This window comes from Choristoneura fumiferana, chromosome 21 (assembly GCF_025370935.1).
Source record: "Choristoneura fumiferana chromosome 21, NRCan_CFum_1, whole genome shotgun sequence".
NCBI lineage: Eukaryota > Metazoa > Arthropoda > Insecta > Lepidoptera > Tortricidae > Choristoneura > Choristoneura fumiferana.
The window spans coordinates 3,250,028-3,269,851 of record NC_133492.1 but is presented as its reverse complement, the minus strand read 5'-3'; the positions used below and the strand labels follow the sequence as shown (position 1 = coordinate 3,269,851).

Below are 19,824 nucleotides of genomic sequence, written 5' to 3'. Positions count from 1 at the left end.
CCTAGTCTTTGATCGGGGTTCCAGTTCCAATACTAATACAGTATTTGAACTCCTAAATTTGCCATAATAGTAAAAATACCACAAACGGGACTTATCTTCCGGCCGGATTCTTGTCAACAGAGGTTTTTCCGAACCGGTGGTAGATTTTTTTTGTCATTCATAAGTGCCTGTTATAACCTAAATTGAATAAAGAAATTTTGACTTTGACTTTGATCTCGCTAAAACGCAAGGATAATATTTACCTCGACGTTTCGACCGCATTACAGTGGCCGTGGTCACGAGTAGACTGAAGTGTGTAGGTTGTCAAGTCTGCCTAGCAACGCGAGTCCTTCGAACTACCCGCACTTGATCACAAAACGTACCGGCACTCGTATCTCGAACTACCCGCACTTGGTCATTTTTATTTGTCATCCCATCACCATAATATCCTATACGTATATTGTATAGTATACTCTGTTTTAGGCTGGTTTTGAAATTGCAGTATTTACAAAATAAAAACACACATCAGTTGCGCAAGATGGTGGTGGAGGAACTAGTTATTTTCAACCAACGAGAGCAAAGTTCTTTCTGCATGTTAGTTTGTGTTTGTTATCGCGAGTAGCGAAGGATTCTAGTTTCGAATCGTAGTAGCAGCGAGGGATTCAAACGAGATGCAAAAAAACTTTGGTCTCGTGTGACACATACAATTTTTCACCTCAGCAGCGAGAACATAATTTAAATGTAACATAAGAATAAAACCACATATACCTAGTTACCTGTTTACAAAACAACCACAATTTTTTAAAATATGATCCGAGTATTAAGAAACAAATATAATAATCACTTTTAAAACCCTTACTCAAAAATGATACGTAAAGTTGCGTAATAATAGGTATGTAAAGCCAAATAAGCTGTTCATATAGATCCTAAGTCCTACACAAAATGTGAGAAATGCAATGTTTTTTATGTTATAATGACAATAGTTATTTTCAACCGACTTCAAAAACGGATTTCTCATCGTCTGCATGTTATTTTTTTGTGTTTGTTACGCGATAACTACGTCATTTGTAGGCCGAATTTCACAGTCCTTTTATTGTTCTAAAGGTTTCTGTACTTCCGAGGTCCCATTGTCACGAAGTCAGGATCTGATGAGTGGATCTTAGAGAAATTGAGGGCAACTCTCAAATTTTAAAAGCACACATAGAGCGATTTTACGTTTTTAACACCAAGTCTCAGACTGTGTAAACCTGGCTTTATTTGCAAGCTATGAATGTTGCCACACGCTCGTAATAAAGATCTCATTACGTTTTACTACCCTCAGGAACATTAACTGATACTCTGAATATGCTCGCAAGATGGCTTCCTAAATGTTCAAAGGGAAAAATAAAGCGATAATGCCGCCGTAAAACTGTAAGGTTTTGTTTGTGCCGAGTTTTATTCAGTTACGAGTGAGATTTGGATTTATTTTCAAGTTATTTTGTTGTAACCTGTTATTTAACTTTTTAACCCTTATGCCTGGTGAACTAAAGGCACGTAAGCACAAGTCCAGCCGATAAAAAAAAACTCCACCTTGTGGTCCCTTTGCAAAGTGACAGACCTTACGCCTACACTACGAACTCACGCAATAAATAGTTTTTAGTAGAACAATGAGCGATAAGGCCGCCCATTGCTTACCTTAGAAAATTTCCATGTATATACTTGTTTTTTCTGTACTGTTTACTGTATTGGTGTGCAATAAAGAGTTATTGTATTGTATTGTATGTATGAGAGGGAAGGTATGAAACGAACTTCGAGTAGCAAGGACTAGTGCAATTCTGTAGGTTTGTGCTCCAACTCAATGGACACCCAGCCTAAAGAATAATTCGAATTGAGAGTGAATCTGCTTAAATTATCAATAACATGCGGCCCCACAGACTTCCCACCGGAATAGACTCGGAAAGCGCATCGAACTGTATGGAAATTAAGAATTCAAGTATGAAATATATTAGTAGTTATATGTTGGTAATTTAGTAATAAAACACGAAAGCCGCGTCAAACAGGTATTAAAGATGTCTCGCACAGTAAAACAAGGAGTTTAGAAGGGGGTTTCAAATATTTATTACAGCAACATGCTCGAGCACGCTAAATTGCGCAGCATGGAAAGAGAAGTCTTTTAAGTGATGCGATAGTTGGGTTTGTGTGAATGTGTGTTCTCACCGTGTGGAGGCGGACGAGCTGCCAGAACACACATTGGTTGCATAAATCTAGCTATTGGTCGCGGGTGAGCAAAGTAATTGCTTTTAGTACATTGACATGGACCTCCGCAAAGATATCAGTTTCAATAAACTTTTTAAACTTTTCGGCGCTCGAAATTAGTTTATTTGCTTTATCTATCTCGATATTACATCTATGGCTGTGGCCATAACCGTAAAAGAGGGGGACATGATTAATTCTCTGATTCTCTTCGCAATCACGATCGAAATAAATTGAGGATTTTTGACAAATCTGTCGCTTGAAAGTAATAAATTACTTGAGGACGACGGAAACGTCGGAAACATATCTATTTCGTTTGTTATGGAAGCTGCCTAAGGGAATTAATATGAAAAATTGATTTACCTGTGAATGCTGTGATGGACCCCTATCTGATGTAAAGTGCGAAAGTGCTTTTTTTATTGTGAGAGGGAGGAAAACGAGCAAGCGGGTCATCTGATGGAGAATGATCACCGCTGTCCATGAGTACCAACTACTCAAGCAAGGAGAGTCATTGGTCCGTTGCCGGCCTTTTAAGAAAGTATAAGGCCTTTTCTTGAAAGCTCCGATGTCATAGTTGTCAGGAAACACTGCTGAAGAGTGTGTGTTTTTTTCTTAAACAAATTAACTTTTTTTTTATTCGGCTGGATGGAAAACGAGCAAGTGGGTCTCCTGATGGTAAGAGATCACCACCGCCCATAAACACCTGCAACACCAGGGGTATTGCAGATGCGTTGCCAACCTAGAGGCCTAAGATGGGATACCTCAAGTGTCAGTAATTTCACCGGCTGTCTCGAGAGTACTCCACGCCGAAACACAACAGTGCAAGCACTGCTGCGTCACGGCAGGATTAGCGAGCAAGATGATGGTAGCAATCCGGGCGGACCTTGCACAAGTGAACCTTGAACCTTGAACTTTAATAAATCATTGTTCATCACTATCATCATATCAATAAGCCATTGGACGTCCACTGTTGGACATAGGCGTCCCCCATGGACCTCCAAGACGCGCAAGGGGCGTGGAAGGACGCGGTACTTCGGTTGGAAGCGGCCTACCCACCGGGAACCTGCAGCTTTAACCAGGTCATCCTTCCATCTACTTAGTAGACATCCTACATTGCCATTAAGTTAGGAATGGTATGTATGTATGTAAAATCTTTATTGTAACAAAAGAAAATAAACAAAGAATTTATAACAAAAACTTAACAGACTACAAAAAACCATGAAAATATTTTTCTACAAGTGCCCTTAGTGTAAGTTTTCGGTTACAAAATACGTCTCGATCGCGTTCGCGTTAAAACCACAATTTGTATGCAAACACGAACAGCGCCTCTAGCGGGACGTTTGCGATGTTCGTGTTTCCATACAAATTTAGATTTTAACGCGAACGCGATCGAGACTTATTTTGTAACCGAAAACTTACACTAAGGGTACAGTCCGAATGTCGGTGCCTCAGCACGACCCAGGAGGAGTAATAGGTAGAAGCCCATCAGAACAGGCACCGACCTCAAACTGGTACCTAGATTAAGGTTAAATAAAAAAGGTTTATTATTTTTTGCATTTCAGTTTTTCCGGCGGTTTAATTTTTTTCTTGAAAAAAAATTTTTTTTTATTTTTTCCCACCCTTGGGGTATTTTTTTCCAAATTTATATGGGACCAACGTCGAGGTAGGTAAGTATAAATAAAAAAAGAATTAAGTATAAAATTTTAAACAAAAAAAGAATTATCAAACTCGGACTACAACTCTGTTAAAAGTTATACGTGATCATAATACCTACAAAAAAAATATACGCGTCGACTTCAGAACCTCCTCCGGTTTTTTCGTCGGTTAATGAAAATGAATTTGTTTATTAAGTAATCAAAACAAAGGAGATGCCTGAATCAAGAATCAACTTCCGTCAGCAGTGTGACAACTATGACTATGACATTGGAGGCTTTCAAGAAAAAGGGCATGTATTTTCTTAAAAGGCTGGCAACGGACCAATGACTCTCCTTGAGTAGTGGGCAGCGGTGTTCGTTACCCATCAGATGTCCCGCTTGTTCGTTTACCTCCCTCTCATAATAATAATAAAAAATCCACATTAAAAATAATTCAATTTGTCTTCCAAAGGATTTCTTTTATAAATGGCTTCTTTCTGTCCGTTCGCGTTTTTCCAAAGGTTTAACTTAATGAAAAACATCTTTAAAACGTCAGATGTCATTCAACTTAAATGTCAAATGTCGACTCGACAAAAAAAAAACAACACACCGGTACGGGATTACGGGACACTGGAGTCGGGAATAATACGGTGATTTATTATAAAGAAGTTAATTTAATTGACCAAATAAAACATAAGAACTACAGTTTATTAACCTAGGGTAGCTATTGACAGGTATATTAAAAATCCTTAAAATGGCCGAAGATCAAGCAAGTGGAAGAAACAGCGCTTCGATAGCAAAGTGTGAACCATTAAATAATCAAAATGATTCAAAATCAGAGGTTTATAAATTAAAACAGGAAAATAAAGTAGATGTTAACGTATCCGAGGCATCGAATATGGCCGTAGATAATGATTCAGAATGCGAGAAATCCAATGCCACAATGAAAAGAAGAAGTCAAACCGCATCCCTGTTGATTTCAAAGTTACCGCAGCATTTGTCGTCTCAACAGGTCAAGGAACATTTGGAAAAACTGGTAAGTGTTTCTCCATGTATAGGCAACTATGGTATAACAATTGGAAGCTATAAATGATTTAAATTATCTAAAAACCTAAATTTTCTAGGGTTCCTCTTTACATACAGGATCTAAATAGATTTAAATGATTTTGCTCATCCCTCAGTCTGTCTTTCTGTCAAGTCTGTCCTAATGGACTTACATTCAATGTTTTGAAACACAGACTATCATGTTTTTTTCAGCATTTAACCCCTCATATGCTTAAGACACGGATACATGTCAAATATAAGTCTATCAGAAATCAGCAGAATTTGTCCTCATTATAACAGATGAGATTAGAATTCATACTTTTTTAATTCCTGCATATGAGGGGTTAAGGCTTGATTGTATTTAGTATGTTAACCTCTATACTGGTGAAGTTACGGTAGCTTAGTGAAGCAGTGTTTGGGGTTCGAGCCCGGACTCGCACCTCTTTAATATTGTCGAAATTTATTAATGTGCAAAATTGCACTTGAAATTTATGATGAGCTTTACACTGAAGTAAAATATCACGAGGAAACCTGCACACACCTGAAGTTACCAATCCACGTTGAGCCCGCGTGAAATCTATTGCCCAAGCTCTCTTATTCCGCGAGAGGGCCCTGTAGTGAGACATATAGGCCAAGAAGATGGTGTTGGAATCTAGTAATAAAGATTCACCAAGCGTGTTTTTACTTCTGAATTTACTCAGCATAATAATTATGTTGCAAATTGTTTTATGTATTTGATTTAATGCTATTTTTCAGTGTGGCCATTGTGTGGTCAGAGATTTAAAAAGCAAGGATGACAGGAGAGCTGTCAGGGTTATTTTTAAAAATGTGCAGCAGATGGCAGCTGCCAAAAAGATCTTGAATTCTGAATCAATCGATGGAGCCAACATACAGGTTACAGGTATGTGAATTATTTTATCTAGCCAACTTCAAGAAATGGAATCTAAAAACATGTTGAGCTAAACTCGATGTAAGACATGAGTTATCCGGTAAAATATCATTTAATATGAATGAGTCTATCATTAGTTTCATGTTCAAAATGGAATCTAAATTTATTTTTTGTATGTTCCATAAGAACTCCATCTTTTACCAATTAACTAAGAAAATTCTTTTTTGTTTCTAAAAGGCCCTTAATTCAGCTTTGGTCCTATTTCATAAGTACATAATATAATTATAGAATAAATGATTTCTCTCAATCTTGATCGTTCCTGCCCATCATGCACCCATGCACCAGCCCTAGAACTGGGTTATGTTCTCCACACCACTTTATTTTTCTGTGTTCTAAAAAACTAAAGAAGTTTTGTTTTTGTTTTCAATCAAGATGCTGATGATAGCATGGAACAAGATGAAGGACCACCGGTTAAAAGGTAAAATTTAATAATATTTTTTACAACTTGAGCAAATTATTTTTTTTGTACAAAAAAAAAATATTTATCACTCACCTTTTTGTTAGATCATGATCTGTCCAACCATGATGAACCATCTAAAATTTCATATTTTCTACAGTTATAAATGTTTTTTAGCAAGGAGTTCATAAAATGAAGGGATTTTGTTCAGTAATTTATATTATAAAATTAATTGTGTTTTTTATTAAATTTATTTAATAAGATAATATTTGCATGCCAATGTATTTGGTTAGATGTGTCACTGCACATTAACAAATTTATAAAAACCATGTGTTACCATGTCTTAAGCAAAATAATTTATTTCATTTCATTTCTTAGTACATTACAATCATGACCTACTAATTATTTTTACCGATAAAAAAAACAATAATTTGAAACAATCATTAACTGTATAAAACAAAATACAACATGCGAAAACCTTAACAACACACTTGAGGCGCATTCCAGAATGGAATGGCAATTTGCCGTATCCGCTGGCCTGCCCAGTTAGTCCTTGACAAGAACTGCATGCGCATGACTGTACTACAAAACTCAGTACGCGCAGTGATAAGCCATGCCCTTCATACATCATCATCATCGTATCAGCCGTAAGCCCCTCTAAAGAAGGAACTGAGGAAGGAAAGACCGTATGAAGAGTTTAATATAATGTACCCTTCATATAGTTTGCGATAGTTAAGCAACAGTAACATTTATCTATCTATCATCATCATCATCATCATCGGCCTATCTTAGTCCACTGCTGGACATACGCCTCTCCAGTTGCATGCCACTGAGCACGATCCTCGGCCAATCTCATCCAGTTCTTGCCAGCTAACCTGCGAAGATCATCGCTCCACCTAGTCTGAGGGCGTCCTACACCACGCTTGCCGATTCGCGGTCTCCACATTTATCTATATTAGTATTCAATTATTCATAGTATGAAGTTGGTATGCTTAACCGTTAGATACAGAGATAGAACGAAAAACAAATATGTTTCTTGTATGGCGACCCCTGAATTTTAAATAAAATTTTATTTTTATTGTATGTTGTTGTAGCGGCAATTGAAATAAATATAGGAATAATATGTATAAATTCAGCTATATCATACCTGTGTTTTCTGTACTGCTTACTATGAGTTGGTGTGCAATAAAGAGTTATTTATTGTATTGTAGGTACCTATTGTATATAATTTATTACGGTTTTTGAGATACAGCCGAATGACGAACAAACGAATAGCGTAGCGTCATTCTTAGATACAGACCTCTAAAAATAGAACTAACAGTTTTTTGTAACTTCAACTTATATTTTTGGCAACCAGTCGCTTTAGGTTAGCAACCACTACTGCCAATGACTCCTGACAGCAGCAAAGTGTATATCGTGTTTGTCTTGTTTTAAAGCAGTTTCTGAACGGTGGTTGCACAGATAGTCTCTGTTTTCCAAATTGTTTTCGAATGTGGGTAGTTGTAAAAACCGTCGCGACGCGTACAATATCTAGTGACCTCAGTGGGCTAAGATCGAATAATACAATGTCTGAAGATATGGATGCAAATAGCGAATCGTCGAGGTAAAAATAAACGTTTTTTTTATTAAAATCAGTGCGGCAACTTTGATTATTTTTGGTGCAATAAATATACTGAGTGGCCGGAAAAATGGCCCTCAAACGTATGCAGTAATCGGTATTTTTTTATGTAGAGTGGGCCAAATTTTGCTCCGCTGAGTATATTATATTCATCGCCACTAGGTTTTTAAACGCCAATTTATTTGTCAATTTTCTTTACCTAATAATTTTATTTTTATGCTCAGTTAAGTCATATTTATGTACCTGGGCCAATCAACTTTTTTACCGACACTTCTCTGTCCGCGACATTTTTCAAACAATTGCAGATTTTTGTAAGTAAACATGTTCTTTCTGTAATTTAATAGATGGTGTACATGAATACATGCCATCCTACGTAAGTTCAACGTAGCTTGGACACGCCCTTAATTTTTTTATATATTTTAATTACTCTTTACGTGTTGTTGTAGCGGTAATATAAATACAAATTACATATGTACAAATTTAAGCTGTCTATCTATTACGATTCATGAGATGCATCTCTGTGACAGACAGACAGTGTAGCGAACATTACCAATGTTCCGTTTGTGACCCTTCGTATACGGAACCCTCAAAAGTAGGTACGTCAATCGATTGATTAACTGATTGATTGAGTTAACTTACAGGAAAAAGGAAGAAGAAGAAGACGAAGAACCATGGGGTCTCGACTTGGACGTGTGGCGGACAGACCCCAAGGGGTTATACGGGGTCAAGCCGGAGTACCTAAACACATTGGGGGTTACCGATACGCTAAGAAACTGGGTTCTAGTTCTTAATGTAAGTAAACCCATCAAAACATAGGTAAATGTGAAATGAGAGTCAAGTTCAATATTATGATATATGTATGCCTTAATTGTTGACTTTAACGATAAAAGAAGTAAGATCTAAATGGGTGCCAAGTACCAAGGTGCCAAGTTCAATGGTTAGTCCTGAAATTTATTTATAACAATATGAAATTTACTAGTTTCTTATTTATTCCATTGTATTCACCCAGCTACCTATCTGTATGCCAAATTTGAACTTTCTAGGTCATCTGGAACTGGGTTAGAGGTATGATCTATAGGTGAGTCAGTGATAAAAATTTCGATTTGGATGTTAATATCTAAATAACCGTTTGAGGAGTGTTTATGAAATTCGGAGCACATATGTATCTCACAAGTCTCAATAAATGAGCCAAATTTGACATGTTTATGTAAAATGGTTTTGAGTTATGAGGGGGACAAAAGTGGCTCCAATTGGTTCGGGTAAAATTACACACGGTGATGCTCGCCAGTTCTGTTAGCTTGAACTTGGCTTGTCACGCTACCGCAGGGTTTCTCAAACTTATGGCTCCACGTACCCCTGTTAAAGTTTCTAGACGATAGCGAACCCCTACCTCCCCCCCCCAAAGAAAGTAATAAAATTGACTGTTGGAGAAAGTAAGGTTATTTTTATTTCAATCATCATCATAATATAATGTATATTATTTATTTCAATAAAAGGTAACAAATATAGGTAAGAATCATCTTGCCAACGAAAATACAAACTGAAACAAACAACAACAAATAACAAACAAATAAGGAACTAATTTGGAGTTGAAATAAAAAATACAAAAAGACTCCAAAAACCAATCTTAATCATTTTGCTAGTCTTTCAGCCTGGTGGTTTTTGGAGTCACGTAAACCTTGTCGCGAACCCCCTACCGTCGAATAGCGAACCCCTAGGGGTTCGCGTACCCCACTTTGAGTAACCCTGCGCTACCGCATGTCTAGATTTGTTATTATACTTTAACACTTGACTGTGTAACAATGGGCAACTAATATTAGTTGGTTCCAATCCTAGGCTTAGGCTCAAATCCACAATACAGGTGACACAATATCTAAGGCGTATTATAAAATTAATGATTATATCATGGAATGTTTGGATTATATAAATAAATAATAATAAATAAATATTACGGGACAATTCACACCAATTGACCTAGTCCCAAAGTAAGCTTAGCAAAGCTTGTGTTATGGGTACTAAGCAACGGATAAATATAATTATATAGATAGATACATACTTAAATACATAGTAAACACCCAAGACCCGAGAACAAACATTCGTATTTTTCATACAAATATCTGCCCCGACGCGGGAATCGAACCCGGGACCTCAAGCTTCGTAGTCAGGTTCTCTAACCACTAGGCCATCTGGTCGTCTAAATCTGTCTGGTCGTCTGGTCGTCGTTATATCATGGATGGAATGTTTGAAAATAATTCTGATCGGCATTGGCGATCCCTTACTGCAAATAGTGAATATACTGAGTGAAGCATCTGACTTTCTAGTATGTAGGTGACTTGTTGGTACACTGTAAACTTACACTATTAATTAATTAATTCAAAGTACCTGGGCGACGTTAAAACTCGACAATAAGCGTTTTCCCAGGGATAAGACCAAGCTAGATCGATTTGTCATCCCCGAAAACCCCTTCATACCAAGTAATGTAAAAGTGTGTGTGTTTGTATGTTTGTCCGTCTTTCACGTCGAAACGGAGCGACGGATTGACGTGCTTTTTGACACAGTGATAGTTTTTGGGCCAGAGAGTGGCATAGGCTACTTTTTATTCCGGAAAAATGCACAGTTCCCGAGAGAGGGAACAGCGCGCGATAACCGAATTCTAAGCTGACGAAGTCGCGGGCAAAAGCTAGTATATATATATATGTATACAAGAATTGCTCGTTTAAAGGTATTAGATTAAATAACATTGTAGATTCATTCATGTTTTGCAGTTTCATCTTTAAATAGTTAATTTAATTTTGTTCAATTAACTGCTAACCGTATTTGTGTTTAGCCAACAAACCTGTTTTCAGTTTTTTTTCCCGTTCATTTTACTTTTACTTAAATGTATCAGTAAGTGGTGGCAGCTTTATTGGTTTATGTAAATTGTAATTTGTTTATTTTTAAGAACCATGTACCGTTTGTGCCCAAATAAACATTAAAACATCTCGTCGAGTTTCTTGTCGGGTTCTTCTCGACAGAGGTTTTACCGAATCGGTAGTAGATTTTCTGGGCTATAGTACCATTTTATTTACAGTTCAGGTGTGGCAAAGAAGATCTAAGGGAGGTGATGGAGTTGGCCGGGACTGTGCTCGTGTGCTCCGTGCACAACCGGCGGTCCAGCGACACATTCAATGTCTGTAAGCCATTCCGCACAGGGCGCGTCTAAAACTATGGCCCAAGCCCTCTTGTTCTGAGAAGAGGCCTGTGCCCAGCAGTGGGACGTATATAGGCTGGGATGATGAAAAATATAAACTTTTTCTTGATTGAACTGAAAACAATTGCCATCACCCGCTACTTTGCGATATCTGGGTATTTCTCATTTTTGTGCACACTGTCACTTCCGTGGATGTAATTACGCTTTCTAACATCTCGAAAAAGATGATGATGATGATGCTTATGTTATGTTATGATGGGTTCACAAATTATTTATGATACGATACTATAAGGTACTCATCAAAAGACTAACTTTTTTTGGAGTGTTAGAAAGAGTTGATACATCCGTGGTAGTGACAGCTATGGAAGTGACGGTGTGCACAGAAATGAGAAATGCCTTTTGTCTACGTAATACTTTTAGCAAAATACTTATTAACAGTCAATCGCCTTTAATTAGTTTTACTAGGTGTTTCTTCAATTCGTAAAAGGATCAATATAAACCACATTCACAGCGCAGGTTTGTCAGGTGAACATAATGAGATATCAAGCTTCGTAAATTATTTATTAATCACCTCAACGTAGTTTGGAGTACACAGACCACTTTTAACTTTAAGTATACGCCCATACGCCTTTAACGTTTACAAAATAAATATCGTATTGTATTTTTATTGTTTAAAAATATAACGTAAGGAGAAGCTTCCGAAGCCATTTTTTTTTATTCGACTGGATGGCAAACGAGCAAGTGGATCTCCTAATGGTATGAGATCACCACCGCCCATAGACACCTGCAACACCAGGGGGATTGCAGATGCATTGCCAACCTAGAGGCCTTAAGATGGGATACCTCAAGTGCCAGTAATTTCACCGGCTGTCTTACTCTCTACGCCGAAATACAACAGTGCAAGCACTGCTGCTTCACGGCAAGATTAGCGAGCAAGATGGTGGTAGCAATCCGGGCGGACCTTGCACAAGGTCCTACCACCTGCATTTTTGCATAAGACAATATTTCTTCTAGCGCATCTATGTACCCCACATTATGAATTGATTTTATTAGTTCTGATTATTTTTTCAGGCAATATCCATGTTGAACGGCCAAATGTTATACGGAAAACCATTGACTGTCAAAATGTTAAAATCCAATGGCGCTATCCTTCCCAAAGGGTTAAATAACGTAGGACCTGGTCTAGCCAAATACGGGAAACCAGTGAGAGACGTCGTCAGACATTACGAAAGATTCGTAAAAGGTCAAGCGTGTAGTTTAAACACTAATTTGTTTCGGACCCCAGAAGAGCAAGCTACGGAAGAAGCAGAAAATGTCACTGAAGCTGAAAATAGCAAGAGACGAGCGAAAATCGCTATGGAGAACTTAGTCTCTGAAGGGATAGATATCAAAGATTTAGTGCTAGCGTTAAAGGAGATTATAGCTGAACACAAAGACGAAGAAAAAGAACATCTTATTTCGGAACTCAATGACTTTGATGAGGATGATAACCGTGATTCGAATTCAAGTGATAAAAACGTGGTAGTCATCCGTTTGAACAGCGGTGAAGGCAACAATAACCCATCAGGAAATGATGCTGATAGATTGAAAGCGAACGCTAATTCAAAAACTGTGCACATGGCTAGCTTAGTTTCTCTGCCATCTTCAGATTCGTCGTCTATTCCGACGTTTCCTGGCTCAACACCTCAATCGGGCCGGTCTACTCCTTCCCCTTCATCCGCTCCACGAAGACCTGGGAACCCCGTTAGACCAATTGGTTCTAGTTCCGGAAGTTCAAGTTCAATAGGAATAGCTCCCGTTAACCCTACTTTGATATCGAATCCCTGCAGTCAAATGTTTCCCCCAAATACTCCTAGAAACCCAATGCCAATCCATAGGCCAATGAATAGTCAGGTTTTTGGACAAAATGGGAATATATCTGGCCCGAGTCGGTTTATGCCAATGCCTGGGCCCATCTCAAGTCCAATATCCAGGCCAGTTGGTACTCCTATGTCCAGGCCAATGAGTGGGTCGATGTCTGGTCAGATGTCTGGACAAATGTCCGGTCCAATGGGTGGCCCAAGCGGTCCAATGTCTGGACTGGGAAGGATGATGTCTGGTCATGGTAGCCCAATGCCTGGCCCTAATTTTGCTATGCCTGGACCTAACACCCATCCTCCCTTCGGGCCTACTGTGCATCCCACAGCGGGATCAGGAGCTACACTGCAGTTCAGTAATGTAAGTTATTTATGTAAATAAGTTAATGTATGTTCTTTTTACATAAAACTGACCGTGTTTGACCCCTATCTCACCTGATGTTAAGTGCAGATGAGACCAAAGGTGTATCTGACTTGAAGAGACCTAGATTGTATTTATCCGGAAAAACAGACGACGGAAGCGAATGTTATTTTCATCCTAGTGTAAGTTTTAAAATTGGTATATCTACTTTAGGACCTATTTAAAATGGCTATTTGAATTTAGAAAAAAATCAGATAGAATATTCGAAAGCATATTCCGTTTGATTTTCGTGGGCACATTTTTGTTGAAGCGGTAGAAGATTCTGTTACAGTTTCCAGGTTTTCTAGTAGAAGTACTTAAAGGATGTCTAAAAAATAACCGAAAATATCATCAAATTCTACAGCCCATTCATAAAATAATGTGACCACGAAAATGAGGCAGTTTAAAAGTTGAAACGCTCCGATAGTAACCTATACAAGATTGAGATTGAGATCACTCAATATGACGGGTATCTTTCCTTATGAATAGTTGGGTTAATTAAATGATACCCATTGTGTTGTCCACAGTTGCCCCCGTCGACTACGTTTGCCTTGCTGAGCGATAAGCTGGCCCAGATCGGGCAGCTGGTATCGATACAGTTCACGGTTCCGGGATGTGTCGTGGCCAAATACGCCCACAGGTCCCACGCCGAACTATGTATCAGTATCCTTTAAAAATATTTTTTTTTTGCTGATTGTACTTTTTGTTGACAGTACTTGCAGTGTCACCCAATTTACTTATGAATGCTAAATTTCAAGTCAATCCAACCATTGAAAGTGGGTGAAAATTAGCTTGCGAGATCTGACCCACTAATAACAAATAGAGCAACAAATTAAAGCTTGTTAAAAATTTACAGGACAGGGTGACGTTTTTGCCGCCACTCAAAGAAATAACTGCTTTATTTTTAATAATAAACAAAACGGCTTAAAAATTTTTTGGAAAAAATTCTCTTTAGGTTCTTATTACCTAATAAATCCTTAACTTATTACTTAGAGCAATTCGACAAGACCTGTCTGGATGGGAATATCATCGACGTGAGACTTATCTAATAAACGTAAGTAACTGGTTACTTCATTCCATTTAAAACTACGTTATTTATTTCGGTTCTCCGTATCCATATTTTCGCCTGAAGGAAATAGACATTCACTTTGATTTTCTCGAGAAGAAACGAGACGTATTTAATGTTCGAAATAAGATTGCGGTAAATGGTGCGGAATTGGGAACATAAATAATGCGATTTTACTAAACTGAATGTTAAGGAATAGTTTTAGCTAGTTGCTTAAGAGGATCTTAGTTATAATTAACTAATTAGCAACTGCTTTAGATAATGAAATATCCGTTGACTAATTTCTTTATGCTTATTTTCTATCCATCTTATTCGAACACAACTGATTCTAAAACCTTTTTCTTCGATTTACATTATTAGAATAATAAATGTCAAAAATGACTTAATTAATACCTATGATGACAAATAAATTTCATTTCATTTCATTTCACACAGACACTTATATTTCGAAAAACTATTTTCAACGGCTATTTTATATTGGTTCCGAATTTGGTGGAACCTCGAGACCCCCTGATTAAGAAAATTCAATGTTGCTGGTAGGTAACTCAATGACAATTCAATTTGACATTTTGTGAAAAAATGAAGAATATACTCACTGTCCAATTTTAAATTCAGACTATTACCAAATTAAATAGATTTGGTTTAAAAGTTCCAGGGCAAAAAACCTTAAAAAAATACGCTTAGAGACATTAAGGACAAACAGAGTCAACGTGACATTCAGCCTTATTTTTTTTTTCTGATGGAGATAAATCGCTTGGTCCGTTTAAATTTAATTTATTTTGTCGTGTAAGGGTTTCCCCACATCTATTGACGCAGAATCGGCTTAAGCCGATCAAAAAACTCTATGTCCACGCAATAAGAGCGTAAAAGACGTCGACGCGTCGGCAGGCGTCGCCCGAGCCGATAAGAGCAGAACCATGACTTGTTAGTGTGGTCATGAAGGTTTTTTCTATCGGCTCTTGCCGATTCCGCGTCGTAGATGTGGGGAGACCCTAGATATTTATAATTCGTTTCATTACGACAATATTCATTCGTTTTATTTAGTTTAATTTATTAAATTTAAATGATCATTTGAAAAAAAAAACTGGGTGTGTGTTTGCAAAGATCGTTCTGTCTTTGTAAAAATAAATAATCAAAAAAATCAGTTTGTATTTTTTGACTAGTAAACCGTTTTTATTTTTTGTCGAAATATGTAGGTACTTTTATATTATTTTATAGTCTACAATTTAATGGTTTTCCTCTCATTCATATTAATGAAACGGCTAAAGTAGGTACTTGCGCGATTAAATTGTGCCAAATTATTGAATAGACAGTTAATTGAACGATATCTTTGTTACCATTCGCTTTGTTTTTTGACACTATGTAATGCTTAATTTTAATTTAGAAAATATTTTTTATAATTACAATAATGATAATGTAGGTGCCATTGGTGCACAGTTTTAGTTATAATTAATGCTATTGATATAATATATTTTAAAGATTTTAAGTTTTGTTTGTGACTGAATCAAGCGTAAGAAACAGCACAGATTTCGATGAATTCTGCATAAGTAATATAAATAGAATATGACGTAGAGGCGGACATAGGACTTATGACAAAAATGAAAAAAAAAAAACCTAAATGAATAAAAAGTATCCTAGGTCAGGTTGTCTGTACCTAACTACTGCTAACAGCAAAAAATATATAAGATAGCGTTGGCACTTATGTATTAAGACATGTACTTAACTATAATAATTATTTTTGAAATAAATATATGTGGATATATTTAATAATTTTTAAATTGTATTCTCATTAAACATCAAACATTATTATTAGTTAAAATTATAATATAATGTTATAATTTAGTATGTACTAAGATATATAGATCATGTGCCTAAACGTGTTTTTTTTTCTCTAGATCTGTCTTTGCATCTCAAGGATTGCTATGGTCAGGGTTTTAAACCGGTACCAAAAATACCGGTACATACTGCTTTAATGCCGTATTTACTGATTTGTATTTATCCGTATATTTACCGATACTACCTAACCGCGTTCCAAACCCTGGTTCCATAGTGCCTACGGGTACAATGCCGCTATGTAACGCCTTAGTACCGGTATTTTCGGTACCGATTACAAACCCTGGTTATTTACTACAATATTTTTTTTAAGTACACGTTGCTGCTAGTTTCCTATATAGCCAATAAATAGTAATAATGCTAGTCTTAAATTAATCGTTATTGTGTTAGATTACAATCTAAATAAATAGGAATATAAAAAAAAAACTTAAGACACTGGATAACATTCTTTGTCAAGGTTAATCTAAGACTATTCCGATATGCCAAAACATGGTTAGTTTACGTTGTTCCGTGTTTTCGAATATCTCGGAAGTGTTGAAGCGTCTATGGGTGGGTAGGTATTTCTCATTTTTGTGCACACTGTCACTTCCATGGATGTCATTACCGTGGATGTAATTATACGCTTTCTAATATTTCGAGAAAATGCTAATGGTAATGTTATAAAAGATTCACAAACTATTTATGACACGCGAACTCATCACAATACAATAGTTATTTGTGCAACAAGAGAGCAAAGTTGTTTTTTGTTGAGAGTGTTGATTTGGAATCCCGAGTAAGCGAAGGATTCTATAATTGAATCACGAGCGTCAGCGAGTGATTCTAGGTTAGAATCCTAAGAGCAGCAAGGAATTCAAAAAACTTTGGTCTGGTGTGACACATACAATTTTTCACCTCAGCAGCGAGAAAATCATTTAAATGTAACTTAATAATAAAACCATATATACCTATTTACCTGTTTAAAAAACAAACACATTTTTTTAAAATATAATCCGATTATTAAGAAACAAATATAATAATCACATTTAAAACCATAAAAAAGTGTCCAGTAGATACAATACAAATCTCATACTTCTTGTGCTGGGTATGTCACACTTATTTTTTTTAATACAGCAAACAACCTCATCTTGGGAGTCATTAAAAAGGTTGAACAGTAAACGTATAATTTATTATACTAAATATTATTAAACCTTTAAATATGACTTTTATTAAGACTTCTATTACATAAACATAAATAGATTTGTTAAAAATTCATTCAATTTAACAAATATTTATTCCAACTGAAGAGGCAGTATACGGAATTATTTTATAAAAAAAAACAAGAGAAGCGGCTTTCGTGCAACGAGGTTGCATACTTTATTAAAAGATTGGGAAAATTTACATTTTGGAAATATTTCGTTGTCATTTAATTTATTAGGTATCTATCGACATATTTTTAATATCAAAAATTTAATTTAAGATTGTAATCAACACATTTGATCCTATCTCTCGCTTTTTACGTGTTGAAGTGAAATGACAGATCAAAGTAAAGTTTAAATATTTGGAATTCAGTAAGTAGACCCAACACTGTACTCAGCATTTAAAAAAAAATAATTAAAAAGTTACTTTGTCTCACGGAGTGAGCAAAATGCGATTTTGCTCACTGATTTCTCATAGCAAAACCTGCCTGTTTGAGGTGCTGAGGTGAAAATGTTTTTTTTTTTATATTACGAAGAGTTATTGTGGCTGTAATAACTTTTTGTAATAGTATATCAAAAATCTTAATCTGAGTTACTTGCCATAAATAAATAAATAAAAAATAGTTTAAATAATAATTAGTGAATTTATTTGGCCTTTATTTATTACATTTATGTATTTAGCAATTTACATTAGCATTTTCTCGAAATACTAGAAAGCGTATAATTACACCACGGTAATGAAATGACATCCATGGAAGTGATTGTGTGCACTAAAATGAGAAATACCCATTGACACTTAAACACTTCCGAGAAATTAGTTTTGACAAAAAACTGGTGCCTATTTTACCAACCTGTTGTTGAGTTCCTGATATTTTAAGTGACTGATACTAGTGTTGCCGTCTCTGTCTATTTTCATCGAATATACAGAGACAGCACAGATAGATGTCAGTGGTAAGACATGTTGTAGCATTAAAAGTTCCGCGGAGTAATCTTGATGAGCTTTATATTGTAAGCATGAAATAATTTACTGAAATTATTATTAATTTTTAGCTAAGTTAGCTTTTAATGATTACCGTTTAAGCTATCATTATAATGTGCTATTTAAATAATGCATTATTGCCAATAAAGTGATTTAAAATTAATACACTTTGTTTCATTTGAACACAACTTTTTGTAAAATTGGCTAAATTAATTTCATTGGCAGTGTGTTTGCTTAATGAAATGTAAGATTCTTTTATAGATAGTTCAACTCAGTTGTGCGCGCGGCCCTATGTGTGGGTAAAGCGATAAGAACACGTCGTGCTCGGACGACGAGTGCCGCGTCACGTGAAAGTTGTATATTTACAAGCGCACGCACACATAGGGCCGCGCGCACAACTGAGTTAAACTATCTGTAATTAAAACAAAATATTATTCCAGCTGCGCTGGCCGTAGCAGGCCGTGGTGCAGTTGGGTTTGGTAGCACATTTGGCGTGTATAGCTAGTAGAGGCGGGTTCGAATCCAAACTGGCGCACATGAGAATCTTGATAGTTTTAAAAAATCGGTCAAGTGCAAATGGGACTCGCGCACCGAGGCCGCGAGGGTTCCTTATGAATTTGTAGGTATCCAGTGTTAGCAAAGCTCCTAAGCAAAATGTGCGTAGCGTGGGGTCATTGTGCTATAAGTGCTACCTTCATACTAAATTTATATGTAAGTTTCTAGGACAATTACAAGTACCCTATAGCTTTTTCGGTAACGGCAATTTGTAAGGAAACATTTTTTTTACAAACCAGCTATTGAATGCGTTGACTTAGAACTTTGATTTTTTAATTACTTCAGTAGACCTGATTATGTGATACTAAAAAAAAAAAAAAAAAAAAAAAAATGTAAACTGTTTATTTCAATAAAAAATGCATAATTACTTTATTAACCTTAGCTTCTAATCTTAAATACTACTAACAAAATACTAGCTTTTGCCTGTGGCTTCGTTCGGTTGGAATTCGGTTATCGCGATCTGTTCCCTCGGGAACTGCATTTTCCGGGATAAAAAGTAGCCTATGTCACTCTCTGACATGAACTATCTCTATGCCAAAAATCACGTCGATCCGTTGCTCCGTGAAAGAAAGGCAAACATACAAACACACACACTTTCACATTTATAATATAATATTAGTATGGAAGTATGGATTAATTTTAGCTCGATACCTGCACGTGTTCCTGAAAAAAAGAGATCTTGACAGACTGACAAACAGACATGCAGTCCTAGAAGTGTTCCGCGTTTTGTCCTTTTTAGGTACGGAACCATAAAAAAAACTCAAATTAATTGTGATTTGTGTCTTTATTACAGCGAACGAAACATTTTGTCGCTCGTAAAAAGGGTACCTACGTACCCATTGTGCCCAAAAACAAATAAATAGGCACCGACATCAGTAAATTGAGACCAATTCCGCCGGAGTACCTAATACGCTTCA

The 19,824-nt window shown here is 36.4% G+C and overlaps 1 protein-coding gene across 1 annotated transcript; it reads left to right on the top strand.

Moving 5' to 3' along the window:
- Positions 1-4,443: 4,443 nt before the first annotated feature.
- LOC141439953 (uncharacterized) lies at positions 4,444-17,592 on the top strand. Its single transcript, XM_074104417.1, has 8 exons — positions 4,444-4,881; positions 5,646-5,790; positions 6,211-6,256; positions 8,495-8,645; positions 10,924-11,022; positions 12,115-13,260; positions 13,827-13,962; positions 14,293-17,592. The coding sequence occupies exons 1-8, from the start codon at positions 4,600-4,602 to the stop codon at positions 14,346-14,348; spliced, it is 2,061 nt and encodes a 686-aa protein (XP_073960518.1). The 5' UTR covers positions 4,444-4,599; the 3' UTR covers positions 14,349-17,592.
- Positions 17,593-19,824: the final 2,232 nt, after the last annotated feature.